Raw genomic sequence first — 21367 nt, forward strand, 5'->3', positions numbered from 1 at the left:
GGTTGACAGACATGTGGGTCATCCAATCATATAATTCGGGCCGAAATAAATTATTGGACGGGTTTATAGGCGGTTTGTGACCGCCACAGATACCATATGATTTTTTTTTCATTTTTGTCAGAGAATTTGATTTATTTATTGCCGCTATCGGGATTTGAAGGCAGATCATGAAAAACGACAAAAGGGCATAGAAAATAAATTTGCCTAACTTTAACTCGTACGTTAACGTGTCATGTAAAGGTCGTCTATTCCCATAGATATACATATCAGAATCTATGGTCTCTTCCTAGTTATTGTAAGGTAGGATAGGCCTATTGAAGAGTTAATTTGTGAGTGGCAAAATAAATACATATATAAATATTAAAAATAATGCTTGCAGTCAATAACATGTTTACATCAACTACTGAAATATTAAAAATGCTTACTCAATCATTTTGTAATCGTTCACGTAATTTTAGCCTACAGGTATCTGCGTAAAAACTGCCACAACCACAGTGCATGTGGATAATGTAGTCCTTCAACAGTCAGACCCATAGTAGGTTATGTCGAAGAAAACTTCGATACCCACAATTCCTAACGTCTCCGCTTCTGTTGACATCCGCATCTGCACACCATCGTTCACAGTGATTCTTATTCAACACGAGAGTTTACATAGAAAAGTAAAGAACTGTGAATTAAAAAGGTATTATCGATTACCCGCTTTGAGATCACTTGTGTACACGTTCCCTTGCAATATTTAGTTGTGTTGTCATCGCTGAAATACAATGATAGTTAGAGACGTGGCAGACAGTAGCTAATGTTAGCCTACCGGCTGCTGTACGGAGACGCACACGAACGATTGACTTGTTGTTGAATGACGGAATTAAGTGTCTAGCAGACACGCGTACATTTATGATAACAGACCTGTCACAGATACATTCCAGCTCATCTGTGTTTAACTTGTGGGTGATATTCGGACTCAATGTGTCAGGTCTCACAGCAGGTTATCTTCTGTCTGTTTTGTGTCAGATCAGTGAACCCAGGTGGACAGTGATGTCCCCCCCGCGTCTCACTGGTGCCCTGCGCTCCTTCTCCAACGTCAGTAAGAAGGATGACATAGATGGACAGGTCTACGATTTAAAGGTGAGTAAACGATGCCATAAGAGATCTCTAAAAGCATCTGGAAACGTGCCGATACTACTTGATCCTATCGATAAGTTACAAAGTTATTGTAGTCTGTAGCCCTGCATGTTATAAACCCTCTTATCTCTATTTGTTATGTCGATGTTACAAACACTATCATCTTGAGGATACATTATTCCGGATGAGGACAGGTATCTTAAAACCCAGCATAAAACCCTGTCTTGATGCCAGCCCAGAATATCAAGCTACCATTACCACTTTTGAATGCAGATACCTATTTGAAAGCCCCAGAGAAAGTAATGACATGATTCATTGATTAATTCAATGCTAAAACTCTACCCAGAAACAGCTGGTCAGCTTTTGGTTCGAGGGTAATACGGTCATTAGGAAACTTGGTGTGCAGGGTGGGTTTAGCTCATGCTCTTTGGCCACGTTTATACGTAGCAGGGTATTTATAGAAACGAATATTCCCCCCCCTCCGTTTTCAAAAATAACATTGTGCACACAACATCGTTTTCAAAAAAGTTGTTGTTTACATCAAAACGCATAAATACGCCGTTGGGACATTATAACTATGCCAAACCTATGGGCGGCAGTGTAGGGAGAAGGATAAAGCCATGCAAGCCAATCAGAATCCTCAGAATCAACAACAACGAATAACACGAGCGTCTTCCTGTAACAAACAAACTGTAAACATAGGGCGCTCGTATGACGTTAAGCATTTCCTGGCGCATAATGTGACGTTTCAGAACCTAAAACCCAGTTTCTATCCGTTGACACGACAACACGTAACCGGCGTTTTCAGAAATCTCCACTTTGGCCGGAGTTTTTAGAAATGATCGTTTTCTGTGACAAACGGCGTTTTCGTGTAAATGAGAGGCCAAACCGTGTGAAAATATCTGCGTTTTCCCTTCGTGTAAACGGGGCCTTTATGTCAGTTGTCCCAAATGTGTCCTTGATTGTCACCTGAAGTCTACTGTGCACAGCTGGACTTCATTATCTGCTTAATGAATTGAGTAGCAGCTGTGTTATTTTGCAAGCAGCGACACTTTAACTTTCCTTTCTATGAGCTGTAAAACTTATTTTTGACGAATAGGATCAACCATTTACCATTTCATTTACCTTGAAGGATCTTTAAGCTGTACTTAAACCCCCTGTTTTCACAAAATCAAATACCATGAGATTAGAAAAAGTTGCATTGCAACTTTGATATCTTTTTAAAATAATGTCATTTTGTGAAAATATGAAAATGCAACACAAACCATGGTGCCAGAGAAGACGCAGAGAAGCTAACCCTCTCTCGGATGTGGACATCAAAATAAACCACTGCCTGGACAGAGCTTCACACATCCCCAGACACCTTTAGGTTATAGTATAGCTGTCCAAAAAGCTTAACCCTCTCTCCGACATGGCCATCAACCATCTTACCTCAATAACGGTCATATTTCAGTGAAAAAAAATCATATATTGTTATGTTGAGACGTTTTTAAGAAAATGCTTTTTGGGCTAAGAGTTGTAGGAAGGAGTGGGGCGTGTTATTCCCATGGCTCTGACTCATTTGGGTTTACTTTTATGAACCGTCGTTTTTATAGGAATGTTCCACATCCAAACGCACCGTGGCGTTACAAGAGTCCTAGATACTTAGCCATCTCTCGGACGTGGACATCAACCGCTGCACAGACGGTAAAATAGTGAAGTTAATGACAGTTCGCGGATGAGGGGGATTATGGGATTAAGTGGGTGGGCATTCTTCAATACATCAACGTATTGGAAAGGTTTGTTTTTGATGTAGTATCCCTGTTCGATAACTAAAAGTAGCCTTACGTTTAGGGATTAAGGTGAATTTAGTTTACCACGATGGATGCAATAAGAGGACTTTGCGTGAGAAACGTAGAAGGCTGCTACCTCCGCCATGTCCTCAAACATGTAGTGTCCATGGTCGCAAAGATAACTGAGTGGGATTGGATCAACTGATTTATTCGCATAATCACCCTTGTTGTGGTTTATGTGGACGGGCCAATTCAGGTCCATGATCTGTAATTATTATGACGTTGGAAAAAAACACAATGAACAATCGTGTTCATGACACAATAACCTTTACCTGCATGGTATGACCTATAGTTTTACATTGACATTTGTGTTTTGTATAAATAACTTGTACAAATTTGTGGAAGTTAAATTGAGTAAGACCTGTGTATAAAATATTGCAGTAATCAAGTCTTGAGGTGATAAAAGCATGTATGAGAATTTCAAGATCACTCCGGTATAAAAGGGATTTAAGAGTTGTTATTAGAGTCTAAGTTGATAAAAAACACTTCTGACCACACTATTGATTTGTTTATTAAAATTCAGAGAGCTATCCAGCATAATACCAAGATTTCTAACCACAGGGTGCACGTTATTAGAGAGGGGACCAAGAGCACTGCTGAGGCTGGTGACAGATGAAGGGGCACATGGTTCAATGAAACACTAAAAAGAGTGTTCAGTATCATATATCAGTCCTAAATATCAGTATTTGCATTTTCTGTTCTCTGTTTCTCAAGTGAAACTTAAGGTCACTGTCATATTAAACTTTAATAATGCCATAAAATAAAAATAACATATTTAAATATTTATGATTTCTGTGTGGTAACATTACATTACACAATATAATTATATTACAAGACATTTAACAAACTGCCTTGTTGTGGTTGCATAATGAGATTTTTTTCCCCCTATGTCAGCCTTTTAATTGAATACTTCATTATGAGCTGTATTTCATGGCAGTTCTGGCTTTTTCAGTTTTCACAGCCTTTTCCAAAAATAAACCCTTTGCCACAAGTGAGGTTCTCGAGAGTTGAAACGAAATTGGGACAGATCTTGAGAGCACAACCTCTGTCAGACACACCGTCCATTGAATCCTCAAAACAGCTTCTCTAGGGAAAAGAAGGCCAGGGTCACCCTGAGGTAATCTTCTAGCCTGTGGTAAAATCCTTAGTTTTAGAGGACATGGAAGTGCTGATTGTAATGGAGTCATTGTGTTAATGCCTATCCTCCCTCCTACGGCTGAGCTTTCTATCCCGGGGAGATCTCATGCTCAACTGCTGAACGGATCTTTTTTGCCTCCGTCTCTGAAATCACATGTAGTACTTCAAACATCTATGTGGTATATTATATACATACATACATATATGCATACATGCATACATGCATGCATACATACATACATACATACATACATACATACATACATACATACATACATGCATACATACATACATACATGCATGCATACATACATACATACATACATACATACATACATACATACATACATACATACATACATACATACATACATACATACATACATACATACATACATACATGCATGCATGCATGCATGCATGCATGTTATAGAGTTTGTGTACAGCATTTTAATATAGAATAAAGATAGTAATATTTATTTAGTCATATTTTCATTAAATTGTAGACCGTTAATAATAAATGTAATCAAATCAAGGAAACGATGCTGAATATATTATTTTTAAGCTCAATTAAAGAATTTGCTTAAATAAATCACTTGCAAGATCCTCATTATAAGAGAGTAAAATACTATCAGTGACACCGTCAATAACAGTTGTCTAAATAGAAGAGGTTATATAATGTAATCATTACATTCTATTGCATATTAAAAAAATGAACTGCATAGAATTTAACTTGTTTGCAAACTTAAATGAAACTGACAAGTAACACAAAATGAATTTGCCTATGTCCCTGTTATTTCTATAAAAGATATTATATTTTTATATTTATTAGTTGAGTTTTTTCCAAGCTGTGAGCTCAAAACCTGCCAATTAGAGCAGTCACCTTATTAAAATGGTGAAAATAATCAACATATGTGGATGGAGGTGTATTTCACACAGAGTTAAGCTTGTTTCATGCCCAATGTGTGAAATTCCTGTTTGTATTATATCCTGGACCAACTCATGAATGGCCCGCCCCAACTTTATTATTTTCATCATTTTTACTTGTAACCAGAAATTGCATATACACTGGTTTGTGTGTAGGTGTATATAATGTATGCATGTGCAGTTGAGTAGGATGTCATTCTAAAATGCAAAGCTGTACAAAATCTCACCATTTTATCCCCTACTGTGATTCCTTCATCAGTCAAAGCGTGTGAAACGTCAGGAGCTGTTTGCCAGACAGGGTCTGACATGGCAGAAGGTGGTTCAGTTCTGCACGCAGCAGAGAGACCAGCCCCAGCAGCCAACCGCTAGCCCGGACCTGAAGAACATCCTCGTGGCAGCCAGACAGATCGGTAAATAAACCATTTCAACCTCTCCCTTCTGGAAACCTATTGTAATTCATGTATGCATCATTTCACTTTCATGATCTGTGCATGCAGCAATTCCCGTAGGATGAAGAAGGATCAAGAACAATATATCGAAAAAGACATTTCACGAATAGTTCATTCATAGACTGCTATAGACATTATAGATGCATCACCTAGAAAGATAGTGTAGTTATGTTCACTCAGTGCACAGAGTACGATTTCTCTCAGTAAAACAGAGCACCACCTTATATGGTGGTACAAGGTGAGCACTTAATAAGCACACCTTATTAAGGTGACCTTGGGTGTCTAGGTGACCTTGGGTGTCTTGAAAGGCGCCTCTAAATTAAATGTATTATTATTATTATTATTATTATTTATTATTATATGTGAAGAACCATTACCCTCACGTTTCACTCCAGTGTTAGTAGAGTGTATGTCCCTAGATATACATTTCTAGTAATTTATTAGTGCTATGCCACTCAATTGCTTCTACATTTTCCTCTCGTGATATAAGGTCTGTAAAGCCCACACACTAAAATCATGGGAGGTTGAAGCTGTTGATTGTGTGATGATTAAATTATGTTAATTATATACAATTAAATTAACCAACTTATTACAATTCATGAGAAGGAATGCATTTTTCCATTAAAGAGTCTAAAGGCTAATCCATATTTATATTCTAACCTGTACCTGGTTAAAATAAGTATCACCTCCATTAACGCTGAAGAGCATTTTGTCCGCCGTCATTCAAGCAACTACGAGAGATGTAAAAGCCTTCCATTTGTGGCCCGCAATTCCCTCCTATCTAGATACCAAGGGATGGATGGGGTGGTGCTGGAGGTGATACTGGCAGTTGTGGGGCTGTTGATGGGGGTAGTGGTGCTTGTGGTGATGTAGGCAGAGTTGGTGATAGTGGTGCTTGTGGTGATGCTGGCAGTGGTTCTTGTGGTAGGGATGGTGGTTGTGGTGGCGTTGGGGTGGTTGTGGTGTTGATGGTAGTTGTGCTCTTGGTAGGGGAGGGAATCTCTTGGCACCTCACGATTCGATTAGATTCCGATTATGAGGTAAACGATTAGATTCTAAAGCGATTATCGAAGCATCTCGAGACAATAATTTTTTTTATGTACATTTCCATGCGGGATTTTCAAAAGAATATATATTCATCTGTGTTTGCTCCTCAGAGTTTGCTAATCACTTCCTACTTTTGTGATGATCATTAAAGACATCAACAGATGAATTAACTTATAATATTTTGTAAGAGAGAAAGCTTTTGTCACAAATATGACTTTCTATGAACAATGCAATAATCAATGCAGCTTGCATTATAACACAATATGGAAGCATGCAAAAAATAGGTTTCAGTTTTATTTTATTTCTAATCTTTCTTTTCTATGTCATTAAAGAAAAAGCTGCTCTTGAATTAGAAGTAGTTCTTGTGTCTGGCTGTGAGTTTGCGCGCATGCTATGCGTAGGCTGAATCGCAATCGTGTCAAGACAAATCAGATTGGCCAATCCACACTGAAGATAAATTCAATAATTTAAAAAATAAATAATAATAATAATAAATATAGCTGCATGCAGCAATGTGACTGTCCCCAGAATGATGTCATGAGTCTATGTACCAAGTTTGGCTATGACATGTTAAAGAGATGCTGAGAACAGGCTTACTTCCTCTTTGGCGGCTTTGCTGTCAAGTTTGATTGGCTGTCACGGCCAAATGGTTTTGAATTAGAAAAAGCTGTTTGGCATGTTTGTTCTGCTTGGTCTGAAGATCATATAGGGCACGTTTCATGATGATTGGACATAATCTGTGGCCTGTGGATATGTAATATTGATATTGACCACTTTCAACATGGCGGCCAATTGCTGATGTTGCCATGGGAAATATTTTATTAGCTATATGGGGCGGTCTGACAGTATGACCAGACGTTGAAAATAAGTTTGAAATATACTCATGTGAAGAGAGAGGAGTTAAAACACGTCTTCCTTAATTATAGCGCCCCCTAGAGGTCAATGGTCACCAAATTTATTGAGTGTCCCCATGATGATCTCCTGGGTCTATGTACCAAGTATGGTTATGATATTTTAAAGGGATGTTAAGATATTGGCTAACTTCCTGTTTTGCGGCTTTGCGGTCGAATCATTTACTAGCTATACTACTACTACTAGCTAAATTGAAAATTTGTTCGAAGTATACTCATGTGAAGAGAGAGGAGTTAAAACACATCGACATTAATTACAGCGCCCCCTTGAGGTCAAAGCTCACCAAATCCACTGAGCGTCATCATGATGAGGTGATGGGTCTATGTACCAAGTTTGGTTATGATATGTCAAAGGGCTGCTGAGATACTGGCTTACTTCCTGTTTCCTGCTTCCAAATTTGATTGGCTGTGGCGGCCAAACGGTTTTGAATTTGAATAATATCTCATTGTTTTATATCAAGCATGGCCTGAAGATCATGTGTGCCAAGTTTCAAGATGATTGGACAAAATGTGTGATAGGAGTAGCAAAACGACGACATAGGGTGAGTTGAACTCGGCTTGGCCCAAGGAATCCAATGATATATTGTTTGTGGATATTGGATGAATTGGTCTAAAGTTATAAACATGAATGCATGTCCAAATTTGACCTGATGGTGGCGCTAGAGCTGATGTCCAAGCGACCTCAAATTTGCTACATGGGCTAATGGGACGGTCCTGAACCAGTGTGCCAAATTTCACAACTTTTCACCAAGGCTTTCTATGGGCTGCCATAGACTCCCATGATGGTATAATAATAAGAATTCATACAAAAACAATAGGTTGTCTCGTAACTTCGTTGCTTGACACCCAATAATTCAGATTATTAATTTATCTGCATCGAGACAGAATCGTTCTAGCGAGAATCGCGATGTATCGAAGAATCGATCATTTTTCCCACCCGTAGCTCTTGGTGGTATAGGAAGAGGTAGAGATAGTGTTGCTTGTGGTGATGTTGGCAGTGATGCTTGTGATCGTGGTTCTGGTTGTGGTGGCCTTACTGGTGCTTGTGGTGATGCTGGCAGTGGTGGTTGTCGTTGGGCTAGTGGTGATGGTGAATGTGGTTGTGATGGCGCTCCCTTCCTAGCTTCTCCATTTTCCGTCCATCTCAACCGTCAAGCTTGTTTCATGACAGTTGTCAGGCTTTTCTTTTTTATTAACTCATGTTTGAAAACAATAAATCTAACCTACAAAGTAATTGGCCAAAGCCGCCAGTTCTACTTACCGCATTTAAAAGGCTGTGGCATGTTTTGGTTGCTGCTGTGCTGTACATGTTTATGTCCATCACATTGACCTACAACACTGAGTACTTTTCGCGTTTTTGTGTAGCATTAATCATGAAAGAAAGTAAACTACACGTACCCCGTACGTGTATGATAATGTTCCTTGCATTCACTGGCAAACATTAACTTGATATTTGTTGTTGTCACAATACGCTCAGCCATTATACGTCCTAAACTCGAGCTTAAAAACCCAAATTAACAAGAAGCTCCTAAGTGCACTCTGAACAGGATGAAAGCAACCATTCTCTCAATGCTGCATACAGGGGAGACTCTGATGCTTTTACTCCGTTTTAATTGGTTTAAATCCTTTTCATCTTCACTGGGTCTACTCTGCCTCACGCATCTTTGCATTTCTTGCAGTCCCTCTTTTTTATGACATTTTTACTCTAATTGGTCAATTAATTATTCTATTCCTTTTTGAAGCCATGTCTGGTTAAGCATGAATTGTTCGGCGTATTATTTAAATAAGGCACATAGGCATGGTTTAAATAGAGAGGTTTTACCTAACTCTATATTGCTAAATGAATTATGCAACACCATAGCTTTGGTCCTGAAAAATATAAAACCAAAAATATCTATAAATAAATTGAAAAAACATACATATAAATCCTAATCGTCTAAATCAATAATGGTGCAACTAAACGCAATTATTGGTGGTCATTGTTGCAGTCAAAGTTTATCATGATTTTGGTGATGACCAACATAACCTTAGCTCATAACCTTAACCATAGCCAATGTTCAGCCATTTGTTGAAATTGCAAAACATTGTGTTCTTGTCTCTAATTTCCAGTTGGGGTTGAAAATGGTCAGGAAACAATTGAAAGTGCTGCCGTCTTTCTCTTTGAGACATTCCACAACAAAGACCATGTGGGCACCGAGGAGACGAGAGCCATCAAACAGATGTTTGGTCCCTTCCCCGCCGCTGCAGCCGAAGCATCTTGTGCTGCTGTGGCGAAGATTGTCTTAACCATCGGAGAGTCCCTCGTGGAGGACTTTGTCCAGGCCCAGAGCTCTTCTCGCAACCCCCAGCGTGGCATCGCTTTTGGACGCAACATTGCCTTCTCCTATGACAGCTACACGCTGGATCCCCTGGATCTCCCGTGGGAAGCCAGCCTCGAGGATGATCTAGGCCTGGACTTTAACAGTTTCCTGAGCAGCCACCAGGCAGGGAAGGTTGGAGACCAGACGGATGAGTCCAGTTCGGGCGCACCCAGCAGTAATTCTATGGATGGAGCCATTCTTAGGGCAGAGGTGGAGAAGTACCTGGATGGAGGCAACATGATCTCTTCCAGCCCGGAGGAGCTGTGCACCTCCCTGTTTGAGATGTTGGCCTCATACAAGAGTGATGATGAGCTTCAGAATGAGGTGCGTGAACCATCTTTATTTATTCTGCCCAATGCATACTAGTTCTGACGGATTTGTGTTTTTTCTTTTGGTTGCATTTTTAGCAGCATGAAACCCTGACTGGGCCCTGGAAATCTAATATAGAATATAGAATATACATATAGGCCTATATATAGAATATATTATTTGGTTCCGTTTTGAGAAATAATCAATTGCACAGTTAATAATAATAATAATAATACGTTTAATTTATAGTGCCCTTTTCATCCGAAGATCTCAAAGGGCTACAGGTTAAAAGCAAAAAAAATAATAAAAAGGGGGTTTAAAAACATCTAAGAGTGGGAGCCAAAGGTTTTCTTAAAAATAAATGTTTTAAGACCTTTTTTTGAAGCAATCAGTGGATTGTGGTGCCCTCAAGGTGTCAGGGAGGGCATTCCAGAGGCGTGGGGCGGCAGCACTGAAAGCCCTGTCTCCCATGACCCTAAGTTTAGTTCTGGGTATTTGGAGGAGGTTAGAGTGAGTGGAGCGGAGGGAGCGTGTTGTGTTATGTTTGTTGAGAAGTTCTTTGAGGTAGGGGGGGCATGTCCATGGATACATTGGTGAGTGAGTTTGTAGTTGTTAGGGATAAGCTTTAGCATTTCTTAAAAATATTGTAACTATTGAGGCATTCCAAGCAGCATTCAATTATTCCAGACCACAAGGGGGCAAACCAATCTAGTAAACAAACTGTGTATAAAGCTTAGTTGATCGTCATTCTCTGGCATCCTTACTTACCTCAGGCAAAACCTCACACTCACTGCACTATGGAGGCCTTGTTAAACCTCCTCGCAGAGCATCTTCGTAAAGGTCAACATATCTACTTCATCGCAAGCAAAATAGGTCATGGTTGACAAACCTGCCCAGTGACCACTGCAGTCATAATCAGGGCTTTTATAATGTATTGCAGGTGGCGAGGGAACTTGACGGAATTATTGGATCAGAACTTTTCTTTTAAGCAGAGTTGACACTGATTGCACTGTGTTGTAAGGCATGATTGCCCATTGACACCACTTGGCCAATAAGAGTCGTTTTAGAGTAGAAGTAGATTTCTGCATCAACTCATTTAAAAGTTGTGCAATCTTATACAAATTATTATTTACAGACATTCAATTATGCTGAAATATATGAAGGCTGGTTGCTGAATACCACCAGCACAAGACGCACACAATTCTGCAAAGACTGATAAACAACATGTTTGTTCCGCACCCAGACCTCGTCTCAGCTGCCAAATGTTCTTAACGTTCCACAAACAAAAATATCTTGGCTCCAGTGCAACTAATGAGAAAGGTTACTATGGTCAGTTGACATATTCAATACTATATGTTGGTATTTCAGAGGTTATCTTAGACACAGTTCTTCCTCTTAAAGGAGACGTGTAGACTGGGTTTGGTATTTAAGAAGGACACGGTTTGACAAGGCCCGTGAGGTAAGGTTGACCAACAACCCTGACCTTCATCCGTATCTGTTGCACGTAGGTGTACAACTACTCTTTGTCTTCACTCAGGCCTGTTCAACCTTGATCTTCGATCACTTGACCTATTTGTTAGTTGTTTCGGCTGTTTCTTAATGTACCGCGTAACTACCATTGGATGTGGTATTTAATTGAATTTATTAAAAAGCTGAATATACTTATTTTTAGAGCTGACATTAACAAATCTGCATGCAAGCATTGGTTTCAATATGCCCTTGATTTATTTTTAGTCTGCCAAATTATTAAATTGATCTCCCATTTGTGGTGGCATATTTGATACGCACAGGGACATATCAGCTTTGGCACAGACTATCCTGCATATCCCTGATCCACTTGGCAGAAATATAACATGCAAGCATTGTGTCTATCACGTCATATTAGCTTTGCTTTTACTCAAAGTGACTTGCATTATTAGTTGCATGTCTCTAATTAGCAGGTAGAGTTAGGCACCATGCTCAAAAAAGCCCACTGTCGACAATAGACTAGGGTACGAAACCCAGACACTTCAGCTGCAAGTCAAACAACCTCACCTATCTACCACTAGAGTCTAGTGGTAGTTAGGTAAGGTTGTTTGACTGGCAGCATGAAAGTCTAGTGACTGGATTATAATGCAGCCAAAGGAGAACAAATGTTCAAGGGAAAGCATTGGAGTGGAGAGCAGAGACTGCCATTTTGTTCTCTATTCGTTGGTGTGTGCTAACTTTGTGGGCACATTTACCACACTGTTTATCACAGGTACTCTTTCCTCTCTCATTGGCTCTCTCTGGGAGCAGAAAAACACTGCTTTACATAGCCTGTATAATGTAATTTATTGTTATCCTGTTTTTCCTCTATCTTCTCCCTTCACCGCAATTGTTTTACCTGTGGATTTCTATGCCTCCCAAGTAGTTTTGGGGTATATGTTGTAGATAGGTGTGTGTCTATTGTTTTATTGTCTTTGTGGTAATTCTGTGTTTGTTAGTGTGTGTTTGCAACGTTAATGACAAATTAATAGATGAAAAAGGTACAAGCCCAATACCTCGTTCCCTCTTGTCCCCCGTCTTTATATGTGTGTTTGTGTGTGTGTCTCTCACTCTCTCTGCCTTTCTCACCTACCTTCCTTGCATCCAAGAAAGGGAGCATTGTACTACCTGGCTTGGTTACATTCTGTTCCAATGTTCCTCACGTAGTTGACATTTGGAGCCGAACTCTCCCACTGACATCTTTAGATGTGGAATGCCCTTTGTGTGTGTGTGTGTGTGTGTGTGTGTGTGTGTGTGTGTGTGTGTGTGTGTGTGTGTGTGTGTGTGTGTGTGTGTGTGTGTGTGTGTGTGTGTGTGTGTGTGTGTGTGTGTGTGTGTGTGTGTGTGGTAGAGAGCTTTCTTCACGCTGCTCTCTCTGTGTGATTCCAAAGTCAAGTTTAAAGGCTATGCATTCAGCGCCATTAAAGCCGACAGTCGAAGGAACATGCCTGCTATATTATTTCTCATTTGTGGCCCTTGGATTATGACATTTTCTGGTAGCATCTGTGCTTGGCATGTGGGGGGACGTGTGGAGGTGGCTGGAGTGGGGGGGTGTGAATACGAAGAAAAGCCATTTACTCATAAAGCCAATTCAAATGGTAAATTGACGTCTTAGTGTGACTGCATCGCCTCAGTTAAAAGGATAGGAAAGTAGAGACAAAGCACCCTATGCAAACATATTCAGAATACATTAGATGGAGGTTTTAGGGGGATACTACCGGTACATTCATTATCCATTAATTAGTAGCATTGATGATTATTCTTTAATAGCATTGGCATAAGGGTTAGGGTTAGGATTAGGGCTTGGTAAAATAATTTATTTATCAATGCACTGCAATTTATTTGTTCTCGATTCAATTTAAATTCAGATTTTATTTTTAATCGATTATTTCCATAAAAAAAAAATTAAAAAAAAAGAAGCAAGAAGAACTCAGTCATTGTAATCTAGAAGCGAGTTTGCCTAAATGTACATGTCCTTTTACATTTGTCCATGTTATGATTAAGACTTTTATGCTGCAAGTTTAGCTTAGGAACAATACTATACAATGGTGTATTCCCTTTTTGCTAGTTAAAGCACAATGAAATGGTTAACTCATTTTGAAATGGTTAATTCTAAATAATATTTAGGCCTTTTTGTCATCTGCACGTATACCATTGGTAACATATTAAGTAAAAACAAACACCATCAGTAAATGATTACTAGACCATAATATAACTGTTAATTCAGTGTTAGTATATGCTTATTGCTGCATATACTGTTAATTAATGGTTCATTAAAGTGTTACCTGTTTTAGTGGGCTAAAATTCCAATATTCCACATCCAATTATACTGTTATGTTCAATAGGAAAGAATACGCTAACACACAAAGACACACACATAGACACGCTGTTTTCTATCCATTCAATTAACTTCTATGTTATGCTATTGTGGGTAGGCCTGCACGATTTGGGGAAAAATATGAATCACGATATTTTTGCTTATTATTGATTGATGACGATTCTCTGCCACCATTTTTTTCTAACTAAATGTAATTTTTATTGCACACATGAACTTTTTTGGTGCTGCCAAAAAAAATGGCAGTACCAAACTTAGTTTTTTGGCACCAGCACGTTGCGTTTCATATGGCCCTTTATAACTGATTAAAGTGCAGTATCAAAAAACAGAATGATTTATTTTGTACATATTAGGGATGGGGCATTCGATTAAATTGTCTTTGTCGATCGTCAGGAGAATTAACGATACATTTTTGATTTTTGATTAAAATTAACTATAGGCCATTGCTATATTCAAATGCAATGAAGATAGAAAAACACAGCGTGTTTTCCTCATTGAGATCTTTATTATTAGATGAAAAACTCTTGTGGCAGTTAAACCGGATCTGTTCAATTACACTTGATATGCGCTACTGTGCTATAAAAACAACGGAGCCTGCAGCTCATAAACACAACTGACCCTCGTTTTTCCCCCAAATAATAATAATAATAATATAAAAAAAACAATCATGTTATAACTTAACCAAAAATATATCATACTTAGTTCGGACAGGTTTTGCCAAAAGTAACTCAAATCTATCAAAAAAGGCAGAGAAAGAGGGTGATTGTTAGCCTTCCTAACAATGAATTAACAAAGCTTCAGAAAAAATAACCAGTAACTTGCATGCAACTTCAGCACCAGTGACCGCAGCCTGGTGACCGTCAGTCCAGCTGCCGAAAACACCCGCTCTGAGCAGCTCAATTGGAATAGAAAATGATCATATATACACCTCAATTGGAATACTATTCTCTGATTGGAATAGAATTCCATGCGGAATAGAAGAGGTGGTGTAGTCCGCTATAATCGACATGTATACACTTATTCCGATTTGGGGTGGGTGCGGCTACTTTATAACTTAGAGAGATGGCATCAGCAGTTGCAGCAGTTCGCAATTGGTCCGTCGGTTATTTTATGCACACCGAGCTCGACCGCTGTCAACGAAAGCAGATTTTTTGCCTGATTCACGTCTTTCTTATAACGCCGCAAGTATTCCGGTCACTTATGAACCCCAGCGTGTCCGGTTGCTAAGCAACATCAACGTCTTTGGCGGACTATTTCTCTGCTGAACAACACCACAAATGGTCATTGTAAAAAGACACACCATGTGAAGATATTTTATAGTGAAGATTTAGTTTTATCAATAAATAAATAAATAAAATCAAAGTAATTTGAAACTTAAATCCACACAGGGGTGAATCGAGATCGCGATTTTATAACGATTTATCGTGCAGGCCTAATTGTGAGTAAGTGATCTACTGCCTGCAGCATTATTAGGTATGCAGAATTGAATGGACTTGTTGACTTTGACTATATTCAATGTCTCGGAGGAGTACTCACCTGTTTAATAAGGTCCAAGGACAGAATTCACGAGAGCCAGTAAAACGATTCTCGGCGTACTCTATAAACAAAGACCAAAACAAAACCAACATCATACACACACACACACACACACACACACACACACACACACACACACACACACACACACACACACACACACACACACACACACATGCACACAAAGCATTAGGACTTGGGAACACATATGAAACAGACAACAAAGAAAGACCCTGCAGTAAGGGGTGAGGTGGGGGGGAATGTGCTGCTCTGACCCCCACATCAAAGGGCATCCCTCTCAGTCCTGTACTGAGACTGCCGGCTCTCTGAGAAGGCCTTGCAAGGGGAAAGACGTAGGGGGCGTAGGGATAAAGGCAACATACTCAATATCGTATGGTATTTCTGTCTCTGCTAACTCCAAAATGTGCCTCAATGCAGGTAATTATCTTGAAGTGCATTGAGGGAAAAATGTGTCTCTCTCTCTTTCTATTAGTTGCCATCCTTTCTTCTTTCCTTCCTGTAGCATATCAGCTGATAAGCAGCCAGCGAGTTCAGGCTGAGGTCTGTGTCTTTGAGCACATCGGCCCGGTTTGAGTGCTGATCCCATCCGTGTTTTCTCCAACACTGTAGTCCTACAATCAGGCACCCAGGTCCCTCTTTCATTATTTATTTGTTTCTTCTGGATCTATGTGTCGTTGTTGTTTTTGTTTTGCTGTCACCAGCTAAGTGCCAGGTGGCTGTGTTTGGGAGGCTAAGCGACAGAGCATATTTTGTAGCAGGCGGATGCTAATTACCAGGTGCTCATTCTGGCACTGGAGACATGTTAGAGGGGCGAAACATACAATGAATATACTGTGTGTGTGTGTATTGTGTTTTTTGTGTATGTGGCTGTTTAGTTTTTGTCTCACATCTACTGATGTCATTCCACCCTCCCTCTCCTTCTCCCCCTCCAGCTGTATGAGCTGCTGGGCGCAGAGGGATTGGACATGATCTCAAGCCTCCTCCAGCGAAGGGCAGCCATCGTAGACTCCCTCCTCTCCTGCCCACCAGACAGGCTTGGCTGCCCACCAGGTGAGACAGCCCTGCGGCAACCAGGTCATCTCCATAGCAACCTCGCCTCGCCTCACTGCAAAGTACCCCAAATACCAGGCTGGGATTTATATCTCGGAGGGGGTGGGGGGCAAAAGATCAAGACATTAGTCCGGACCACATATATAATATCACAATTAACCGTGACAATGCATGGGCCGATGGTCCTTTTGCTTATGCAATCTTGTGAGACGCTTTTAAAATGAAATGACCGGAAGGCAGCGTGTCGATCAATGTAATATAAGCTCTCCAGGATCTTCTGTTTCTCAAGCCACCTTGTTCTGGGCGTTTCAGGACCCAGTGTTCTCTGTGACTTTAGTCCACGGTGTATCTTTACAATGTTTCAGATTTCAAAGTCAAACCTAATCCTGTCATCCCCTTGTCCTCTTCCCACCCAGCCGCACATTAAATAATTTTTAACAGAGCCGTCTGCCCGGGAGCAACAAGAATATGTAATGCAGACTGTCTGAGGGTCGCGCAGGTTTCCATGTACCGGTCGTGTACCTTGAGCCTCAAGGTCACGAGCCCTGATCGCTCAGCCATGGAAGCGTGTTCATTAATCTATCGGATGTGCTCATGTTGTAATCAATGCCCCTCTCTCACACGTTAAAATGCTCACATTTTCCTGCCGTGGTTGATCTTCTGCATTTGATAGTTTTGGATTCATTGAACAGCTGGTAAATTTGCTCCCGGTCCCTGTCCTTTTCTTACTGCATTTCATGATTAAGATAAATAATAAAGTAGGATATTGTATTATGAGCGACAATGTCAGTAGTGTAGCATGACATGCAGGGCCTTAACTGAAGAGTTACCTTCACACTAGTCCTCATTGGATTACATTAGGAATGCCTGTCTCTCCCTGGTGGTTTAAAAGTTGAGATCATTGCTTTTGTATGATATTGTACTTCATCCACCTTTGACAATGAGAGTAACGTGTTAAAGCTGCACCCTCTGTAACTATTAGCTATTTCAAACAACTTACTGTGTGTACATTACATTTATTAAGCTTTTGTCAAAAGCGACTAACAAGCACTGCCTTCAACAATGATGATAAAAACCATAAAGTGCAAGAATCAAGCAAGCACATAAAAAATTATCAAAATACCCAATTGCTAAATTGTTTTAATAAAAAACGAGAAAGATTTATATAATTTTTATGGTTTATAAAATTTTTATGAATGAAGATGCAGTCTCAACAGATGAGTTTTCAGTCTGCGGCGGAAAATGGGGTAGGGTTTCAGCTGTTCTCATGTCAGTGTGGAGCTCGTTCTACCATTTTGGAGCCATGGGGCTAAAATCAAGGTTCGTTGAACGGCAGCTGGGGCCCCCATGTAATGGGAGAGTAGCTCAGCGTACCATAATGACATAGACCTATACAGTCTGAAAACCAATCCTTGCGTTTCAGGGCAGCAGCTTGCCTCTGATTATTGCATTGGGGTGAAACGACTAATGAAAACATAATCGTTGTGTTTTAGTATAGAAATCGTGTTTGAGTGGATTTTGTTGGCAGGGACCTTTTTAAATTAAAGTGGTTAAACAGAACAGAATGTACTTCACACAACTAGGTTTAAGGTGAACACACAAGCATCCTCTGTAGGATGGTACCATTAATTTGCTTCCGCCTATTAACATTGACATTTTGTGCTTCAAACTAAAGCAAGTATCGGAATACAATATTTTTCCCATCCCTAATATGTATTTGCGAGATGGACTGTTTTTTCCGAAACACCTCCTAAGTGGGCATATTGTGGGTTGTGGCAGATGTGAGGGAGGTATACAGGGGATAATTCATCATGAGCGCAACTGATAGTCTGATCCTGCTGCAAGGCATCAAAAGACCAGAAGATAAAGCACTTCAGAAAGTTTTTTTTCCTATTTTCTGAATACCTCCGTCACCTTCCAAAGACAAGCAGGCTGCGTCTCTCAAATATATTGTTGTTTGTTTTACTTTTTTGCCTTTGTGTTGTGTAAAATGAATTGCAGTGGATGTAACCAGACCAGAGTAATGGATAGTCTTGTTATCGAGGAAACTTTTTTTCCCTTCAGTTGACGTGAACCTGGCTAGGCTGCTGACAGTGAATGTTTATGTCATGACGAGATCCGTTTACAGGCTGGACACTCACAGGACAACGTAGAGATCGTAATGGCAGATGGGCCGTAGGAAATGGAGAAGGTCAGCCGGCTGGCGTAAAGGGGAAAAACAAAGGGACGCTATGGTTGTTTGTGAAACATTTATACTGATACCAGTGAAACAAAAGTTAAGCTCATTCAGTTCCTGTATATTTTTAAAACACAATCTACATGACCTTAAAAGTCATTAGTAAATAATTGAGTTTGATTCAATAATTTATTTAATCAGAGGCAGTGTTTCCCACAGACCAAGGACCAATGTGTGGTGCGGGGGGGGGTGCTATGCAGAGATGAATGGACGGAACGATTTTTAGATTTCCAAATCGCGTTATAAAAAAAAAAAAAAAGACAGAATCAATTCGTGGCGCTCGATGTTGATTCTGTGGCGCCGCGCCACACAATGGTCTATGTATGGGAAACACTGAGAGGGTTACTTTTACCCCGTTGTTGTCGTGTTTGTTTTGTGAATCTTTTAAATAGATGTTCCATGAAGCAGTCCCTTCCCTGGGTCTCGTCGGTGAGGCAATTAACTGACAGAAACCGAATCATTGTGTTATTCCTTTTTTCACAGCGGGTTCCAAACCCAGCCTGAGTTACATGTGGTCGGGAAGTTTTTCCGGGCTCCTGTTCACCTGTCAGAAAGTTCACCTGCCAGGCAGCTTTTGAGATTAGTGTTGCCTTGACAACCGGGGGTAAGGTCAGGAGGGGCTAGGAAAAGGCTGATTAAATTCCGTACTTCCTGCATGGCGTCAGGAAGCCAGGGTTTACCGGGGAGGGCCTGTCGGCTGCTGATTAGCTTTTCAAATTGCAGTTTGCAGCTCGGCAGTTTGCGTGTTTATGAACGTGCAGATAGCGTTGGCGGAGCTTCTCCACATTTCAATGGGAGGATGAAAGACGCAGTTTATACATAGATAAGTAGTTGATTCCTCCTTCTATGGCACCATTGAAAGCATCGGCTGACTCTACTTTTGCAGAGTTTGAAGACTATAGGCGTTGATGGCTCATGTTGGTCGTAGTTGGGTATTGCATTTGAATGGTGCTTGGGTTTGCTTATATGGGACACACTTAAGTATAGTATGGATTCTACCTATGGGCTCGCTAATGTGTGTTCCTGTATTCTTAATTGTCATGCATATTCCTTTTTTCTTTGATATCTTAATTCCAGGGAGCTTAGATTACCAACTTTTTCCCTCAATTTCTTTTGATGAAAGCTCTAGTTATTGCAAAAACAGTCCTAAATTGAACTAATTCCCAAAGATCAAACACATTTTTATTTATTTATATCCATCAGAAACCCCAGTGTGTCTCTACAACATTATTGGTTAAAGAGCAAGGAAGGGCAGACATCAAAGAGCTGGGAGGGGAGGGGGTACGTGCCTCATCAGAGTTATGGGGGTGGGAAAACAACACGCAAAAAAAGATGTGCTGTTGCCTATGAAATGGAAATGGTAGTTCAATAGTGCACCCAAGATGGAATAGAAGGGCTGTTGGACTGGGGAAAGCAAGCACTTAATGGTTGCTCTCATCTCTGTTCTAGGGAGAAGTGATCAAACATAGCCATTCAAACACTCATTGGAAAATAATAACGCTGACGTATGTTGCACCTTTTTAGCTCCCCTCTCCCCATATTTTATACACCCCATCGAATGCAAACGCAGGTCGCCGCTCTAATGGCAGCAGACATTACCGGCTGAATAAGGCATTTGGAATCCAAACCCATTAAGGCTGTTGGAATTTAGAACAATGCCTATTTTCCACAAGGTTCCCGGCATGCGGCGTCTCCAGGGAGTGTGTCGCCAACGCTGGGATCCAGGGACCATTTATTTGGCGTGACACGAAAGGCGAGACAAAAGGAAAAACGCACCTGGTGGCCACTAAACCTCAGAGTCCGGCTAATTTCACACTCCAAGCCCTCCTGTTAGGGTTGGCCAGTTGGAGACCGGACACCATGTCGGCTGCAATGGGGTTTGTTCAGATGCAGGAACACTCTTTGTATTGCAGACAAAAATACCATCTGCAGAGGGTGGCTGTAAGGGCTGGACATTGGGTTGCGTCTATGTTGGTGCACATTCAAACAAAGCTGTTTAGAAATAAGCAAGAATTGCAAAACACTGAGTACAGTGTGTACATATGTTTAGAATATATATTGAATAAGATATATGCAGTATGAACAGTATTGACAATAGTAACATTGGTGATGAATACATGCAGTACTTTAGAAGACTATGAACATGAGGAGCACTAGTAGTAGGTATTTTATAGAGGTACATATATTTTGGTATAAGTGATACAACCATACACCTACCATAAGTCATAGTCAAGCAGTCTGTTGCTGTTTAATTTGTATGTTTAACACATAACTTACCACTGCTTCTTTTAACCTTCTACATTACACTTCTGGTCTGCACCGGCATACATAAAATCTTAACGTCGTGCAATTTCCTAACCAAAGGTCTTTCACTGTTATTTAATACAGTTCATGTAATTCACGCAGAGGGGATCATTATATGAAAGTATAAATTGAAATTTTAAGTGAAAAGAAATCATCAGGAAGCGAACAAGGATAAAGGGAGCAAGTGAATAGAGAACTAGAGACTTGGATGGCCAAGGTTATTAGAATAAAACATGAGGGACCTTCAGTCCCTGCCGTTAGCTGACATGTAATGGTGGTTTTCTTGAT

The 21367-nt window shown here is 40.2% G+C and overlaps 1 protein-coding gene across 3 annotated transcripts in view; it reads left to right on the forward strand.

Annotated features, from left to right (window-relative positions):
• The first annotated feature begins 575 nt into the window (after window positions 1–575).
• Window positions 576–21367, forward strand: part of ascc3 (activating signal cointegrator 1 complex subunit 3) — a 99570-nt gene continuing 78778 nt past the window's right edge. The window contains exons 1-5 of one of the 3 annotated variants that reach the window (XM_060065226.1): window positions 576–682; window positions 1009–1122; window positions 5275–5425; window positions 9532–10106; window positions 16422–16539. In XM_060065226.1, coding sequence (XP_059921209.1) covers window positions 1033–1122; window positions 5275–5425; window positions 9532–10106; window positions 16422–16539 — 934 coding nt within the window. In that variant the 5' untranslated portion in view covers window positions 576–682; window positions 1009–1032. The remainder of the gene's footprint in view (window positions 683–1008; window positions 1123–5274; window positions 5426–9531; window positions 10107–16421; window positions 16540–21367) is intronic. The other 2 variants (XM_060065224.1, XM_060065225.1) reach the window with 2 other exon arrangements.

Source organism: Gadus macrocephalus, chromosome 11, assembly GCF_031168955.1.
Source record: "Gadus macrocephalus chromosome 11, ASM3116895v1".
Classification (NCBI taxonomy): domain Eukaryota; kingdom Metazoa; phylum Chordata; class Actinopteri; order Gadiformes; family Gadidae; genus Gadus; species Gadus macrocephalus.